The sequence below is a fragment of the Zingiber officinale genome, chromosome 3B (genome assembly GCF_018446385.1).
Source record: "Zingiber officinale cultivar Zhangliang chromosome 3B, Zo_v1.1, whole genome shotgun sequence".
Classification (NCBI taxonomy): domain Eukaryota; kingdom Viridiplantae; phylum Streptophyta; class Magnoliopsida; order Zingiberales; family Zingiberaceae; genus Zingiber; species Zingiber officinale.
In genome coordinates this window covers 3,693,530-3,710,967 of record NC_055991.1, presented here as the reverse complement: position 1 = coordinate 3,710,967, position 17,438 = coordinate 3,693,530, and the positions used below count along the sequence as shown (strand labels likewise).

Sequence of the window (17,438 nt, the reverse complement as noted above, 5' to 3'; positions counted from 1 at the left end):
ATTCTATCTATAACTATTTTCCTACGGACTCTTAAAATCTAAAATCATTAAAATTTATTTATAAATCATATTTGTAAACATTAATAAATTAATTTTATTAGCGTTCAATTTTATTCATTTTATATATATATATATACATATGCTTTTACTATTGAAATTCTAATTAATTTATTTATAACCTTAGTGCCAATATCCCAAGCACATTTGATGGATTTGGTACGTAAAACAACAAGAATGTAAAGATGTCAAGGTTTAACATTACAAATAAATGAATATCTCATCGAGGTTACTAACTTCCCCAAGTTCAAAAAGGGGGCGAAAAATGATTTTTCCCCACCTGACTTCTACAGAGAAAGGATAAAAATATCATAACATAAACTGAGCCATGGAAGGATTTAGGTACAAATAGACTTAGCAACAGTTTCTCCAATGAAAACATAAAAAATGCCGTATAAAACTAATCCAATCCAACTGACGTCGCCAGTACTACAAATATTTATCAAGTGTAGCTGATAAAAAAGTTGTGCTGGTTTTATGCGATACGAATACATGGATGGAAGTTGCCAGGATGTAGCGCTGCAGCCTTTCTACGATCAGATTTCTGGAAAACCAAAATGAAAATAGTCAAATAATTGAACCAATAAATGCAGTGAAGATTGAATTCCTGTCACTGTAAAACTCTAATTTCTGCTTTGACGAAGGCTAGAAGTCATTAAAAAATCAGAGCATATAGGCGGATATGTCTTGAAAATGCATCTCACCATTCATCATCGTGGCATGAATGACTTTCAAAGAGCCCCCACAGGTTAGCGCAGTTGATACTTGAATGAGCGATTGCTCCAATAGATCTTGAGGTCAATTCCCAACGGATGCAAAATGATTCGCTGGATATATGACCTCACCCATACAAAGGGCCACTCTGCTAGGGCAAATGCATAGCCACACATAAGTGGGTGGAAAAGAGAAAGGATTCATGATCCCTTCCTGCACAACCACACATAAGTGAGTGGAAAACATAGAAAGAAATTAGCATTCACCACTTGGCAGGTTCCTTACTGTCAGCAACTGTGAAAAGTGAATGTTTTCGCTTCCCACACTCTTTTCTTGGCTATCACTTGTACCATACTTTCCATTGCTTAACTTGTTAGCTTAATTTAATAGAATAGCTAGATATGTAAGGAGCATATGTACGAGTTAAGGGCTAACTGGCAATTCATAGTTGCTGATCATGAAGTTAAAATGCTACGTTAGACATTTTTTACGATCTCAGAAGTCACAGATCTTTGTACTGTGCCGAGACTTGAATTACAGATATGTTTTGAAAAGTTCATCAGATCATGTCTCTAAGGATAATCATAGAGTGGATTTTCTTCAACAGAAATATAGGAGGTTGAGAAGGCAAATTGAGACAAAATATGTAATTTGGTTAATCTTCGCTCATCCTCCCTCCCCCTACTAACTTCCTGTTCAAATAAACCCAGACATAGATCATGCTCTTGTTAAATCTGGACAAGGATCATCCTGTATTAGTATGACAACACAAAATTTGCTTCAAGTTACCATACCCGTATGGTCGTATTCATTAGCCATTGAACCCCAATAGTTTTCAATTCACACGTGAACATGGTTAATTTCATATAAGAAAATAGGTCATGCAAGGTCAGCTGCAAGCTCATATATACACCAGATAGGCCTACATAACAGCTAATAATATATAATTATATAAATAGTTGTTTAGTTATTCCCTAAATAGTTTTATAGATGCAGAACTAACTATATACGATCAAGAATGTTAGAAGCTATTATGAGTCATGTTTGGTGAATTGGTCCAGATTAAATGTTTGAGGTATAAGGTTTAAGTCCGTTACAAATAATGCAATAGGTACATCATAATAAAAAGATCAAATAGACCATTATTCTCTCCCATTTAACATGGTATCTAATAGGCTCTCCTAAGGTTAGGCTTTCTGAAACATTACCCTATGGCAATATGACAACAATCTCCCCTCATCTGTTGATCTAGTCTGCTTACGATTTCTCCATTGCTATGACATGTCCCTGCCTCATCCTCTTCCTCTAAAAGTAAATCATAATCCTTCCTTCCAATTCAGATAATTATTTGATTCTTGTATGAGATTATAGTTTGTATTGATTATCTCATCATGCTAATTATTTTAATACTAATATTGTCATATATACACAAACAAAATTAAAAACACTGAGAACAAACGAAACAGTAAACATTGTAAAAGATATGAATATAAGTTATATCTAAACATCAAGATTGCAAATCAGATATCAAGAAAGACGACTTACAAATTAACTTCTTTATTGGAAAATTGAACGGTTGCTAAGTTAGTTGTACTCAAACTTTGGAGCTGGCGTGCTTGGTGTGTCAAAGCTCTCCAACACCTCTGTCTTACTGCCTCCCCTTTTAGCTTCAATATCTTCATGCTTTTTACCACCACCAAAAAATCCTCCAAACCAGGATGAAGAAGACGTTGTTGAAGAGGAGGAAGAAGTGCTGCCAGGGGAATCGTGTTGATAGGCCATGTGGTGGAACCCCGAGGTAGGGGCAGCGGCAGCAATGTTGGGAGGGAGAGCGGAGACATTGGGGTCCTCCAAGGGAGGCAGATACTGGGGGGAACTGAGGACGCGGTTGAGCATGATGCCGGCACCTTCAATGAGGGCGAGGAGGACGCCACCAAAGAGGGCAGACCGAGCAGCAGGGCCTGGGCCCTGGCGCATCTGGAGGAATCCGCCGGTGGCGGCGCCGGCAAGGATGGAGTTCCATGGGTCCTCCTTCTGGCGGAGATAGACCATGGAACAATCGAAGGTGGAGAAAAGGCCGCCCCAGACGGCGAAGCTACCTCCGACGCGTGGAGCGTTCATGCGGACGGCCTGGGCACCTCCGACAAGGCGCTCCCCGTTGGGGGAGTTGTAGAGACCCTTGATGAAGTGGAAGGCGGAGCCACCAACCGCGCCCATGCCGAACGCGCTGCCGACGTCATCCAAAATACGGTCAGGGCAGGGCTCCCGTGATATCTCCGGCGTGCCCATCGCCTGCTTCTCCTGGCTCCTCGAGAACGGATAGAAAACCCTAAAAACTTCCGGTCGGTGCAGCCGCAGCGCGTGCAAAACGAACTAGGGTTGAATCGCTAACAGCGCAGAGCTTAAATAGAGCGAGGTGGCGATGATTTGGTCCGAATCTTAAGTCGGCCAGAATAAATTTTATTTTTAAAAAATATTTCTTCCATATTTAAATACGATTTTAAATTTGATTTGGACTTTTTTTTCCAAGCAAATCAAATTTGTCCATTAAACATTAAAACAAAACAAACCAAAAAAATTCCTAAAATAAAATTACAAATTACAGTTTTTTTGACAAAAATTTAATGGAGAATATATGTTTATTATTTTAAAAAAATCATAGTTTTATAAAAATAAATTAAATAATAAAAATATCATATTTTCTCTATTAGATTTTTGAAACTTTAAGCCACTTGCCTTCTCAAAGTTCATAGTGTTAATTATAGATGAGTTAGAATAGACGAATATTTTCATCTCACTTTAGAACTCTCCAATATAAATTAGTTCACATTACAATTTGAAAATCATGCAAGCCGACTCAAATATACCGGCAAGTGCTAACACGGCTTCATGTGCAAACTCTTTAAGCAAACTACCTCAACTATTCTCACTACAATCCACTTGATGCTTCTAGATCTGTCAAACAGGCATTTTCATGACAGGGCAGATCGGTCCGTCAAAAACCCGTAATCTAGTGGGGCGGGGAAGGCTGATCCTCCATCTTAACCTGTTGAGAAATTCTCAATCTAGTCAATCCAAGGTGTGTTACAGATTACACGATCCATCCACAAGCCCACGAGCCCATTAAAAATATTAAAAAAAAAGATTAAGATGGTGTTTTATTTTCTCCTAGGAATCAGAATAAGAATGAGTATCATAGTATTATGGAATGAGAATTGATATGAGCTTGGTATCATTTTTAAAAATAATGTTTGGTTAGTTGAATATTTTCAATCGGAATGAACCTAAATTTCCTTTTTTACCTTTAGAGGAACATAAGAGAGAAAATTAGATGAAAGGGAAAGTTGAATGTGAGAGAAATATATGATGAGAGAGAAAGTGTGATGAGAGAGAAAGTGTGGTGGAAAACAATGAAAAAAGAGTGAAAGTATGATGAAAAAAAACGAGGAGAGAGTACATGATAGGAGAGATTGAGAAAATAAAAAGTATAATAAGGGAGAAAGTGTATTGAGAGAGAAAGTGAGTTGAGAGAGAAAGAGTAACGGAAAAAATGAAAAGAGAGAAATTATGATGAGAGAAAATGAAAGATCGAGGGGAGACAAAATATGATGAGAGAGAAAGTGTATTGAGAGAGAAAGAGTGATGGGAAAAATGAAGAAAAAGAATGTGTGATGAGAGAAAACTGAGAAATTGATTAGAGAGAAAGTGTGATTAGAGAAAATGATGGGAGAGAATGAAAAGAAAGAAAGTGTGATGAGAGAAAATGAGGAGAGAATGATGGCAAAAAAGGTGAAAATGAGGAGAGAATTGTGAGAGAGATTAAGAAGCGAGAAAATATGATGAAAAAATGACGAGAGAGTATGTAATGGAAGAAAAAGTGTGATGGAAGAGAATAAAGAGAGATAAAATGAGGAGAGAGAGTGTGTGTGGCGGAAGAGAATATAGAGAGAAAATGATAGAGAATGTGTGATGAGAGATAATGAGGAGAGAGAAAGTATACTGAGAGAGAAAGTGCGATGATAGAATAATGAGAGAGAAAATATGATGAGAGAGAACAAGAAGAGAGAGTGTGAAATGAAATGAAAAATTGAACAAATATACTAAGTATATTTTTGTCCAAAACTTAATTCATATTCATATTCTATCAAAACTCAAGGGAGGGGGGTGAGTTTTATCCATACTTAAATTTTTAGGTTTCAATCCAAAATCTTGATTCTATTCTCATCAACTAAACACAAAATTTGAAAATGAATTCATTCTCTCATTCCTAAATTAAACGCCACCTAAAATTTTTAGATTTGGATTACGATTGGATCGGCCAACCCAGGAGTCCATTAAATTTTAGAATTCTTTCTTCTCAACTTACGAGTCAACTCAAGCTTATCATGGGTCGATCCCTAAACTCACAACTCCCGTGAATTGACCCATTTAAAGATATTTTTAAATATGTTAATAAAAATTTAATTTAATCTAGTTAAACTTTTTTTGAGGGTGGGAAACCTCAAATGTCTAAGCTCACCTTGATTCTTCAGTCAAGCTTTATACGAGTCCTATAACTCACAACATGTCAGAATTTCAAATTCAAATTCCTTTAACATTTTTTATTGGAATAAATCAATTAATTTGTCATTAATTGAGCTCATATTATGTTATTGAGAATGTTAAATTTAAATAGCACTTGATGGGTGGTAAAAAAGGGAGCCCATCAAATATGAATCAAGGGAGAAAATAATAATTGATATGGAGGTTAAAATCAAGACAGTCAAAGATAGAAAATTATTTGGTCGCCAAAGGTTGTCGAGCGGGTGGCAACGGACTAAGCGGGCCTGAAGGGTCTGTTCAGCCTAGAGATTTATTTGAGCAGATCACTCATTCGACCGGGATGACTATAGAAAGGCATTAGATCCTCATAACTGTGAAGACCCTATAAGGTCTAGTCCGACTAGACCGCATGTCCGCTCGTGTGAGGAACAACCTATTGAACTGAGCAACCGTGGAGAAAAACAACTGAGAGTGATCGGGCGGGGAATTTCGGCCGAGCGGCTTTCCCGCTCGGTAAAATAGTGGGACCTCTTGCTTAGCTCATTGTATCCTTCTAGGAGTTGGTGCCGCTGACAGGGGGCATGGTCAACAAGTAAATCATACGACGGAAGTTTCTACTGTCATGTCAGGGATTTACACATCTTGTTAAAGAATGATGTTAATGACATTTTTCAGACGTATCTTTTCATATGACAGTAGGAAAAACATGCACGCGTCTTGAGAAGCGTACACGTCTACTATTGAAGTACTATATAAAGGGGAGTCTATGCACCGACGTAGATATGTGTTATTTGTGATTAGGTTCCTATTGTTGCTATAGTTTTTTGTTGTCTTTCTACTTGTCCGGTGACTGACTTGAGGATCGGAGGAACAATGCCGGAGACTCTTTCTCTAACCCGACATTGATGTTTTTAGTTTTGTAGAACGGAACGGAGTCTTCACAAGATCAACTGCTGAGTCACATCCTCAACCAACTACCTTTATCATTTTTGGACAGGATTAGCACTAAAAATCTCGATTTAGATCTCTATAAATTTCGAAAATCTCGATTTACATCTCTTACTTAAAAAATTTTAGTATTACAATTTGTTCCCTAAACAGAGAATCTAGCTTCTTCCAGCCACCGATGAGTTTCCCTTGCGTGCAGTGGCTAGCTAGAGACCAGGAAGTGAGGTGCAGGAGCAGCACAAGAAGTAGGCAGGCAGGCAGCAAGGAAGTTGTTGGCCTATCCTCCTATTCCTACATCAGTTATTGCATGACAACAAAAAAGGAAGCACGATCGATGCAGGCACAGAGCGCAGACGTTGGAGCTCGATCGTCTACCAAATCAAGTTCCCCTGCTGCTCTCATTCGTCCCCAAACCCCTGTAGATGATGCAGACTTCACTGCACTCGACCAAGGAATGCTCTTTCCCCTAGGCTTGCATGCCATGCATGCATGCCCACTGTGGGCAAAGCGATATGTGCAGCACCAAAGCTGCTCCTATTAATTTCCCTGTCTCCTTTCTTCTTCCTCTCCATCCAGGAGGCCCCCTCTCCTCGCCCCTCTGCAACAGAGCATTCTCTGCGATCATAACTGAGCAGAGCAGCAGCCGACAATTTAATTGTGGCCTTTTGCCCAACGGAGATATGAAAAAGATTGGACGTGGTTATTCGCATACAATAGAGCAAAAGTGGGTTCATAAAAAGGCAGGAAGGCAATGACTTGTCGCTAGCTCTTGCTACTGTCTTTTTGTTTCTGATTTTCCCCTGTCCTTGTTTAGTTTTAATTTTAGTTTCTCTTTTTCCCTTCTGGGTGATGCTCAAATCTAGCTTTCCTTCTTCCCTCCATTTTTTCTGATGGGTGAGAATTTGTTTCTTTGATGGATTGTTTGAACTTTCGAATGCTGGGACTGAAATTTATTTATTGTTTAGTTTTTTTTATTTTACTTTTGAAAGTTGCAAACGAGGTAGACGATGGAGTTGGAGAATGAAACAAGAACATGCAACGTTAAAATTACAGCAGGCATGAGAGATCGAGATCAACTACTATTTCTACTGCTACTGTTACTGCTACTGCCACTGCTACTCATTTATCAAACTAATCGATATCGATCGAGGTTTTTGTGTGTAGCAGGGAGGAATTGAACACAGCTGAGCTGAGCTGATCATTGAGCAAAGAGAAGTAGCCATATGTCGGAGAAGGCTTGCAGGATCAGCGGATGCAGGTGCGAAGAATTCAGGGCCAAGTAGGAGTGCAGCAAGCGCTCCAGCTCCTGCGCTCCGAACATCTGCCGCTCCATCATCATCTCCACCATCGACGTCCGGAAGTCGCTGTATGGGTCCTTCGACCGCTTCGTCACTGCGAATCCGTCTCCCTTCTCGTCCTTTTCCATTTTTTTTTTCTTCTTCTTCTTCTTGCCGTCGTCGATGGAGGCGACCAGCGGCCGGAAACCTTCCTTGCATCCGCCCTTGCACCCGCCCGGCGGCCAATAAGAAGCTTCGCGGCGGTTACTCCCTCGCCGGCGACTCCGCTGCTGCGCCGCGGGCTTCTTGCTCTTCTTGGCGGACGCGTAGAACTCGGAGGAGTCGGAGGAGAGGCTCCTGGAGGAGAAGAACGTCGTCGTGGTCGACTCTTCCCTCTCTTCGCTACTGAAGAATCCGTCACCCTGACGGCCGTCGTCGTCGTCGGTTTCCGTCGACGAAGAGCTGGTGAATCCGTACGCGTTGGACCGAAGCCGCACCGTGCTTCTCTTCTTCGTTGCTTTTGACCTCGAAGGGCATAGCTCCGGCCGTTTGGTGTCGTCGCCGTGGATGCAATAGTAGTAGTAGGCGGGGAAGGAGGACATGGAAGGGGAGGCCGGTGAGGCCGGAGGGCACGTACTGCCCTCCCCCTGGCCGGTCTCGTAGTACCCGCCCGTCTCCCTGACGCGCCTCTCCTTCTTCCCCCGGCTTTGCCTCTCGCATACCTGCGCCGCTGCCGGACGGCAGCCGCCGCAGTCCACGGTGGCCACAAAAGCCGGGTCAACGGCGGTGTGGTGGACGGATGAGGTGGACGGCTTGCAGGCGGCGCGGAACAAGCGAGAGAGGCGCTGCTTCAGCTTGCTGCTGCTCTCCATTGTAAAGAACACTAATGCAAAAGAGAAGAGACGCCATGGTGGCCTTTTATAAGCTTTTGGATCGGCTCTGCTCTGCGAATTCAATTTCAAACAAAAACATTAATTAAATAGTGATATAAATGGCTCATTGTCATTGTATCATAATTAAGAGAGGGAGAGAGAAAGAGAAAAAAATACTTAATTTGAATTCTGCCATTTGACATAGAAGCTTTTGGCACACACTGCCAGAGAATGATTCATCTTTTCTTGCCATTTCTTCAAAGGGGTCTTTTTAGCATGGCATCTCTGTCCAGACTTGCTTTTTCTTGTAGCTGAAGGAGTTAAAAGCCCGCTAAATTCCAATTTTTTTTTTTTCTTATTGAAACATTCCTCCGTTTGGACGTGCATGGCCATTTTCATGGCTGAAGATGCCCACCGACTCGCCAGTTTGTTCACATGCTGGTGCCCAGTGCATTAATGAGGGAGAGTGCATTTATTTCGTCTGCCCCAAATTCCCATTCTTTCCTTTGTCTCTGTTGCCTAAGAAGACAGCCAACTCTCCATCGTCAAGCTGCACATTCCTGTTTTCGAGTTGATGATGTTGATCATCATCGACTCGAAAGCATAATGGATAAATCAAGCAAGCATGCATGTGCTGCGCTCCCACAACAGTGAGTTTTTCCAGAAGAAGAGGACAAGGCTCGGACTTGATAACAATTAGGGGGCATCGATCTCCATAAGAGTGGAAGTACATCAAGGAAGTGACAACCTCATTGACTCTCAAGCTTAAACAGGATTATGGACATTAACAAGGTATGAGTAAACAAAGTAGTTGGTATGCCACCCACTTGGGATCACAGTCCCCCAAGAAGCATAGCAAATCAGCAATGGGCTCGTGCCCGGCTTTTGAAATCCATGCATGGAGGGAAGAGGGCAGGCAGACAGAGGAGGTGGTGAGATTTGTCACCTCTCTTGTCCTTGGTGGCTCACTCCCCTTGGCACCTGTCAGAGGGGTAAGAAGAGACAAGAGCAAAGGGAAAGAAGGGAGGTTGACAAAGATTACTTTATTGATATTTGCATCACTAGATGAGCAGTGAGATGTGGAATTTGGCATCATGTGGGGCTAACATTTTTCTGACTCCCATGAGGGGAATTGGGATGGGGATGCATGCATCTTTCAGAGGATGTAGGTTCCAAGAGCTTGCATACAGTGAAGGCAAAGGGGTCCAAACATTCTGGGACACGATAGGAAGAGCTCCAAATGGGTGAGTACAGGGAGGAGATGGAGCTTCATCACCTTTTCTTTTCTTTTGGATGGGGCATCATTTGATTTCATGAAGAAGCATCATTCAAATGTGAACTGAAGCCTGTGTTTGTTTCTGCAATAAAAAAAATAGTTTGCAAGTTTGAAAATTAGAGATATGATGACAGATTGAAAAGGAGAAATATATAAAATAATGGTACATCCTCAGACCTGTAGCGTTCATGTGGTTCCAGTTTCTCTGCGTTGTCTTGAAGATTCCTGTTGTCTCATAATTAATAAAGAATTCAAGCAGATTGTTCAGTGCATTCAAATCCCCCTAGAAATTAGGATGCACAAGGTGGTGTAAAAGAAAGACTCCTTCGACATTCTTCAATTTAAGAATTGAATTTGACCATGACAAAATCTTAGATAAAATTCATATTTTGCTTATATTCTGCAAAACATGATCTTGAATATTTTTCTTTAAAAAAAAATATGGAGTCACACAGACACCTTGAAGCTTCATATTCCGTTCACAGTTGAATGTAATGATTTTGTAGTTAAAACAGACTACATTGCTACGGTGTAAACAATTGGTAATTTCATTCAACTCCTAACTCTAAGTTGTGAGATTCTTCCAAAGAATAAATATTTCGCCCCTGCAGGTAATTTACAAGATCTGTGTTGCGGACATCAGGAATCTTATTTGTAGATTTCTTTGCTTTCGCCTTGTGTGGATGTTCTGATCTCACTAGCCCCGTATCGTTGAATAGCAGCGACAGGTTCATTGCAACGGGCACAACGGTATGAATTGACGGCAGAACAGCGGGTGCGGAGGCAGTAATAGCAAAATCTGAAAGAGAAAATAGAGAACTTCAGTGCTAATTTACACAAGCTAGGAGAAAAACAGTAAATATTATTTTATTAACTGAAATCAATTTTAGTTTTAGCTCATTTATAGAATAATAAAGAGAAAATTGAGACATATAAGCTGAGATCAATAAGATAATAATATATATACATACATACATCTTATAAAACCTCAACGGTTAAAGGCAGTTTAAATAATTTGTACATGTTCAAACTGAAACTGATAATTTTACCAAGTATCCAAATCAAAACCAAACTGATAAACTGATAAGCCAAAATTTTCAGTTTCGATTGCTTTGGTTCAGTTTGCTAATCAGGTTCATGGTTTATCAGGTTCAGTTTCTAGATGCCCACCCCTACTTTGTGATCATTCCATGATGATGAAAGTTAATTGTAACCACTCCATGGTGTTAGTTACAAACAAATGGTATGTGTGGTTAACGTGCTAATGCCCTTTAAAAGCACAAGACATTGGATCAAAATCAAAAACAAACAAAAAGAAATATGTTAGGAAAAATACTTGTAACTACTTCCGATGGACACCACTACCTGTGTTGACAAGGAAGTGCAATAAAAGGAATTGCAGGATCTGATTCGCAGATGGGGCAGACGGTTTCATTACTTGATGAACTTGATGACTTATCTTTGGAGAATGGAAGAAGTCTTCTAGCAGACGAAGAATTTAATAGAGGGAGAAGCAAGAGCAACATCTCCTGCATAGTATTAGCAAATTCAGATACATACAAATGCATTTCATTTTCCCATGCAAAAAATGTCGACAAGACAGGTAAAACAGTAAAGCTTTACCAGCAAGCTTGACAGTGATTGAATATTCCTTTCAAGGAACATAGCCAACATGAAATATTTTCCTTCTTGTTGTACAAAAAGGTTGAATGACTACCAAATTAACCAACAAGATAAAGACAATTTTTTTTAAAAAAAAAACCCTACTTATCCATAACAGAATAACTGTTTCCAGAATTCTCACTTAAGCACCAATTCTAGAGAACATCACTGAATATAAACATTCAAGGAATTGTTTAGCTGGGGTGATTTTGTTGGTTTCCACGGAAAGGGATCCAATTTTGAGGAAATCCAGGCAGACCCCTTGATTACTTGAGGTGAAATGGGCAAAGGAGGGCACTTCCACAGAAGCAATTAAACAACTCGAACACCTTTGACAAACTTACAGAAGGAGATATGGGAAAATTTTTGTCTTGTAATGACTGCTTATATTCTGGCAAAAGATGTAACAACTTAGATACGGAAAGGATTAGGAAATATTGAAATTTTGTGCCAGAAGACTAAGAAAAGTCCTGCATTGGCTCAAGCCTATGATTTCTTATAAAGAAAAATGAGTTAAAGGTGCAAAAAATTGACAAAAAAAAATCATTCTGTTGCCTAGACTACACAAAGCACCCAGAGTACTACTATGGGCATATGTGATCTCCCAATACTAAACAAGGAAATCATTCCGCGAATACCTTTGATAAACTTACAGATATAAGAAAATTTTGTTTTGTAATGACTGCTTATCTTCTGGCAAAAGATGTAACCACCTAGATATGAAATGGATTAGGAAAAATTGAAATTTTGTGCCAGAAGAATAACAAAAGTCCTGCGTCGGCTCAAAGCTTATGATTTCTTATAAAGAAAAGCAAGTTAAAAGTGCAAAAATTTGACAAAAAAAAAAATTACATTCTGTTGCCTAGACTACACAGAGTTCCCGATTACTAATATGGAAACAAAATATTCCTTCAGAATAAAAGGTACAAAAAGTTTTTCACTGAGCAACATATCAGAAAGCAAATACTTGTAACAGGGAAAAACTAACCGAGAATTCATTCAACACCAACTGTCGATTCATGTACTCAAAGCTAACAGCACGATTCATGTTAGGACTCTCATATATGAGCCTTGCTCTAAGGACCCTTTCAATGATACTTCTGTACCTGCATCACCAATATATCATGAATTTTAAAGTTTGCAAAGACAAATACATCATGTGTACCCACACTACAGTTGTTCCTTGTATGTCTAAGCCCTTCATCAGGCATCATTATATAGCTGCACCAAATTATGTTTGATGCATGCACCTCCCATTCAAATTGCATGGAGCTTTGACTAAGGGATAGTGGTAATATTGCTCTTGTTGAACTGAGTTCTCAGAATGAATCAGTCCAACACTCAATTAGCCGACTTGGCCACAATAAAACATTCACTTGTTCATAGAATGTAATTGGAACATATTAAATTATCAGAAATCACACCCATGACACCATGAGGCAACTTAATTCTTGAAGAGAGAGCCCTATATCAAAAAAATCCTCGAAAGAAAGAAGCAGCAGTATTCCTAATGGAGCCATGTAAGTCTAGCATAGCATTGGGAGAAAGGAAGCAAGGGAGAAACAATTCCTAACCCAATGTACCAATCTCCAGCTCCCACTCAAGGTTAAGATTATTGGAAAAGAGTAACGAGACATGAGAGAAATTCACTCCTAATTAACATAAGCTCCTATGTGTCATGATATCCATTTTTTCGTCTTATCTAATCTCAGCAAACAAACAATATTACTATATTTTGTCACCATTGAATTGATTGTTCAACAGCATAAAATCTTTCTAAAACCTATTTATTAAGGAACTGCTCACACATACAAATGTGTTAATCGAAAAGGTTCCCAACAATTACAAAACCTGGTTTAACATCTTATTAAAGAATTCCTGAAAGTCATTTTTAATAAAAATTCTATTTAATTTTTATTTTTCGCTATTCTATGTATTAATTATTTACAATGGACCTTTTAGTGATTTAAATTTTAATTTTCGTTGGATGTTGTTAGTCAAACATATGCATACGTGCCCAAATCTGTTGATGCTAGTATCAATGTGTAACATAGTTCACATATATGATTATCTGAAAGTGTTTACACTTTCATATTCCCAGCCATCTAGATAATTCACAGGTAGAACTAACAATAACACATCAGATTACTTTATCAGCATACAAGAAATTTAAAAACTATCAAAGTAAGGAAACAAACTTGTAATGGAAAAGGAAAAAAAAATCCCTTAACAACTATCAATATGAAATGGACAGGTTCCTCACCTTCCAGAATAAAGAAAAACTAGCATGTTGCTAAAGGAGACAACTTTGTATAACCCCTCAATGTGTTGTAATAAAATCCAGGCTCGGCGTGCCAATGACCTCTAAAGTGCAAAGAGGTTGGGTTAGTATTAAGCTTTGCTAGCCCAAAGCAACTTACCAAGTTGAAGGAAAACCTTCTAGACTACCTGTTCAGAATCACCCCATCTGCGAAAAGCTGAGAATGATTGTACACGAGACCATATATATTGCCCACCAACAGTGGTAATGCAATACCAGAGCTTTTGAGAAACAGAAAGCCCAGGACCTTCTAGCCCAGTTCTGACTGAAAGAAGAACAATAATAACATGAATAAGTGCAATAAACATCAACAAAAAACAACTAACCTACAAACTGAAGTTTATCATAGGGAAGCATTTAAAGCTTTCCAGCCAAATATACATTTATAATACTCATTAAGTCAATTAACAATTTTACTATAAATAATGGTAAGTGACTTTCTACCACACGAAGCACATCAGACAATACAGACAAGTCCATAAGAAAAGGGAGTTAAATTTTTGAAGAAAATTAAAAAAGACTCCACATAAGCCTCCTCTGTGGCAGCATAAGCATGTACTGTTAGATTGGAATTGCATTCACTTAGTCATATAAGGATTGTAGAAGCTAAATCAATCCTTGCTTGGTAATGTCCAAGTTAGTATTGATTTAAGAAAATCAGATTTGTCAAATAGACAAAAGAATCATATTTTATGTTGCTTAGGTCTGTCATATATAATGGGAACAATAGACCAAGGCCCAACATCCAATCTTTTTGTGAATTAGTTAAATTAGAGGCTATATGCACATGGTTTATATTATAAAGAGGTAGTAATACAAAAGCCTACCATGTCAGTGGGCATCAGAACCAACCCTTCGCTTCACCTCATTGCCACAATTTCTTTGCCTGCCAAATCCTTGTGATTTTTCCTCTTCTAGCTTGCTTAACGCTAGCAGGAACAATCCCACCTCTCAATTTCACAATGGCAATTACCTGTCATACCACCCTCCCCAGCCCCACCCTACTTTTCTGATTTCTCAAATAACATAAAGTAGCTACCTTCTCTCCTACATTTCTCAAACAGATTTCCTATCACACAAGACTCACAATTGAACTGCCTTTTCCTCTCAATTTCTCAAATCCAACCTCTCATGGAGCCTCCCCTTTCCTGTTGCGATTTCACAATCCCACTAGTCCAGAATTCCCAATCTTTTTCCACCTACCCAGGTTAACAACTCACATTTCAATCCCTCTCTCACCTTTTCTATTTCTATTCTACCATTACTATCCTTCTTTTAGATCTGTGTTCACAACCCATTGAAAAACATTCCTTTCCTCTTCATATAATTATTATCTTCTTTATTTGATTGTTTAAACCCAAGATCATTTATTCGCCTTGTCACCTTCTCATTATGGTTATCTCCACATATCTAAAATTTTAAAATATCAATTTGAAGAATTTTATGCAACTTTATTCACATTAATGATGCTGACAGTGCTCTTCAATAATATCTATTGAATGTCTTAGTTTGAGTACCTTATGCTACCCCTGCACCTGTATTTCAAGTGCCATTACCTTTCATTGGATGTTATGGCTTATGCTATTAAACGATATCATGGAGTAGAATATGGTTGTGGCAGCACGTGTTATTCGTACCTGTTACGTGTTCACTATTTTGTCCAGCATACACAACATAGCTTCCACTGTGAAATAGGATTTTATGGTTGCTTGATTTTGATGCATGTTCTCCTATAACAAGTAATTGCATGTTGCTTTCCACCTTCACTTTTCAATTCTATTACCTGATTGCTATAATGGTTCTCATTCTCCGTTTAATGAAATGGTTCTTTGCATACCTCATTGTCCATACAAGTTCTTAATTTCCATTTCTTACGAACCTATAATCCATTAAAATTAGATATAATATTTTACCCTATTCATCATGTATCTCAAGATCCTTGAAAGAAGGAAACTATTGGAGGCAATAATGAATCCAATCGAATTATCTAGGAGATATTCCATCGCACAAAAATTTCAAAAATTTTCATAGGTATGAAATGAAGTTATTTAATAATAATGAAATCAGAGAATATAGTTTTATTCATTCTCTCTTTTTGCTTTTGACATAATAAAAACACATTCAATCACACGAGTACTACCTATCTAAAATCTGGGCACAGAAATGATATTGTAGGTCTATCGAGTTGAACTTGATACCTTTGAATTGCATATCCACCTCAAACGGGCTTCTGCTATAAGTCTATTTTGGAATTCATATGTTCTATCTATTGTGACTTATTTGATGTATATTATAATTTATCTGGTGTTCATACTGTCGATCTATCATACCTTACCAATCTGGATTCATATGTTTTATCTATCATGAATTATTTAACATATACAATCATTTGACAGTTAATTATCAGGTTTGTCTCATAGGCTATAGCAGCCTAAATTAAATATTTCCCATGGAAGTTTTAAATTGCTATTTGAGGAAGAAAACAAGGCCACAAAAACAATATGGTCCAAGAAGCAGGTAGAAGTTTTATTTGTTCTCTAGAAGTGAGCTATAAGAATCAAAAATTGAATTTTTAGACTATTCATAAAGGGCACCTACTTGTTTAGCTAATTCCACTCTCTCATAGTCATATAAGCATCATATGTCCCACAATGATAGTAGGTTTAAACTAAATTATAATGTGTCCCGGTATCATAATTATTTTTTATTTTTTATACTTTTGTGAAATTCAGAAATTCTATTATACTTGCCTTCTTTGCCACCAGCAGGAACAGCGCGTTCATCTCTGTATCTAAGGTTCATGAGTGCATTCCCTGGCGTGGGCTTATCGACCCAAATAGAGAATCTCCAAATCAGGAACTCCAGGAAAGCATCTAGTTCCGGCTCATATTGAAATAGAAATCCTGGCTAATCCCCCCAAAAATACACTTTAGAACTAACAGGATCAACTTGGCAAACCAACCAACGAGGCATCAAAGTTTTTGTAATTTCTAGGGTTACCTTCATCAAGGAGAAGACTTTGACAAGCTGCTCCTTCAGCATGGCCGACATCTCCACATCTAATCGCGCTGCATCAAACTGATTAACCCTCGATACAGCAAGCTGTATAGGAAGCTGTTCATCCACAAAATCACCGACTCCAATCAATCACGCTGGAGATTTCTACTCGGCGCCATTCTGTAGTCAAAGAAAGGTAAACGAACGCATTGAAGCTAACAAGGAACTACCTGAGTAGAATCCCGCAAGGACTTCCACCGGGCGAACGATCGGCGGTACTCCTCGACCCAGGAACTCTCCGGCGGAGGATCCGACCTCAGAGACGGCAGAGAAGAAGAGGAGGAAGGTGAGAGGGAAACGGGAACCAGAGGATCCCTGTCGAAAGGCATCGATGCGGCCGCCTTCGCTCCTCTCGTCTCGAGTAAGGCGCAGCGAAGAGAGAGGTTGAGGTTAGGACCGACGAGGGCAGGGGCCGCGTACTTTCCAGCGACGGGAGGGTAATTTTGTCAAATAATCAAGGATTCGAGGATGCGCAGCATAACAAATATTATACGGCGTTTTATTAGATGGCCCACACACACTTCGCTATCGGTCTTTACAAAATACTCACACACTTGTCTAATGGACTTCCAATTTTTAATTTTTTTTTTGTTAATTCTACATATAAAAATATAAAGATATTAATATTTTTTTTTACAAGCATCATGAATCTCTAATTATAGAGGTCCAATATTATCATATCTTTATAGTTTATTAATTTAGACGCTAATTTC

The 17,438-nt window shown here is 38.8% G+C and overlaps 3 protein-coding genes across 5 annotated transcripts; all 3 read right to left on the bottom strand.

Annotated features, from left to right (window-relative positions):
* Positions 1 to 237: 237 nt before the first annotated feature.
* Positions 238 to 3,142, bottom strand: LOC122055538 (mitochondrial import inner membrane translocase subunit TIM17-2-like). Of its 3 annotated transcripts, none has more exons than XR_006132893.1 (3): positions 2,317 to 3,142; positions 762 to 984; positions 238 to 601 (listed from the first exon to the last, which is right to left on the bottom strand). XR_006132893.1 is itself a non-coding variant. In XM_042617011.1 (2 exons), the coding sequence occupies exon 1, from the start codon at positions 3,058 to 3,060 to the stop codon at positions 2,356 to 2,358; it is 705 nt and encodes a 234-aa protein (XP_042472945.1). In that variant the 5' UTR covers positions 3,061 to 3,142; the 3' UTR covers positions 238 to 601; positions 2,317 to 2,355. The 3 variants fall into 3 exon arrangements, 1 of the variants encoding a protein (XP_042472945.1); XR_006132894.1 differs by having other exon boundaries at positions 762 to 919; XM_042617011.1 differs by lacking the exon at positions 762 to 984.
* Positions 3,143 to 7,282: 4,140 nt separating this feature from the next.
* LOC122055536 (transcription repressor OFP8-like) lies at positions 7,283 to 9,972 on the bottom strand. The gene is made up of 2 exons (XM_042617010.1): positions 9,864 to 9,972; positions 7,283 to 9,768 (listed from the first exon to the last, which is right to left on the bottom strand). Exon 2 carries the CDS (start codon positions 8,408 to 8,410, stop codon positions 7,460 to 7,462), a length of 951 nt encoding a protein of 316 aa, XP_042472944.1. The 5' UTR covers positions 8,411 to 9,768; positions 9,864 to 9,972; the 3' UTR covers positions 7,283 to 7,459.
* Positions 9,973 to 10,096: 124 nt separating this feature from the next.
* LOC122055535 (peroxisome biogenesis protein 2-like) lies at positions 10,097 to 17,177 on the bottom strand. Its single transcript, XM_042617009.1, has 8 exons — positions 16,896 to 17,177; positions 16,669 to 16,782; positions 16,419 to 16,575; positions 13,797 to 13,933; positions 13,612 to 13,712; positions 12,337 to 12,454; positions 11,052 to 11,215; positions 10,097 to 10,485 (listed from the first exon to the last, which is right to left on the bottom strand). The coding sequence occupies exons 1-8, from the start codon at positions 17,052 to 17,054 to the stop codon at positions 10,335 to 10,337; spliced, it is 1,101 nt and encodes a 366-aa protein (XP_042472943.1). The 5' UTR covers positions 17,055 to 17,177; the 3' UTR covers positions 10,097 to 10,334.
* Between the last annotated feature and the right edge of the window lie 261 nt (positions 17,178 to 17,438).

What these genes read in the sequence shown, in the direction of transcription:
- LOC122055536 (XM_042617010.1), bottom strand. Translation starts at nt 8,410, where the DNA reads ATGGAGAGCAGCAGCAAGCTGAAGCAGCGCCTCTCTCGCTTGTTCCGC.
- LOC122055535 (XM_042617009.1), bottom strand. Translation starts at nt 17,054, where the DNA reads ATGCCTTTCGACAGGGATCCTCTGGTTCCCGTTTCCCTCTCACCTTCC. An exon ending in AAGTCTTCTCCTTGATGAAG is followed by an intron (nt 16,576 to 16,668) that starts GTAACCCTAGAA and finishes TGGGGGGATTAG; the next exon opens with CCAGGATTTCTATTTCAATA. An exon ending in GTTTTTCTTTATTCTGGAAG is followed by an intron (nt 12,455 to 13,611) that starts GTGAGGAACCTG and finishes TTGGTGATGCAG; the next exon opens with GTACAGAAGTATCATTGAAA.
- LOC122055538 (XM_042617011.1), bottom strand. Translation starts at nt 3,060, where the DNA reads ATGGGCACGCCGGAGATATCACGGGAGCCCTGCCCTGACCGTATTTTG.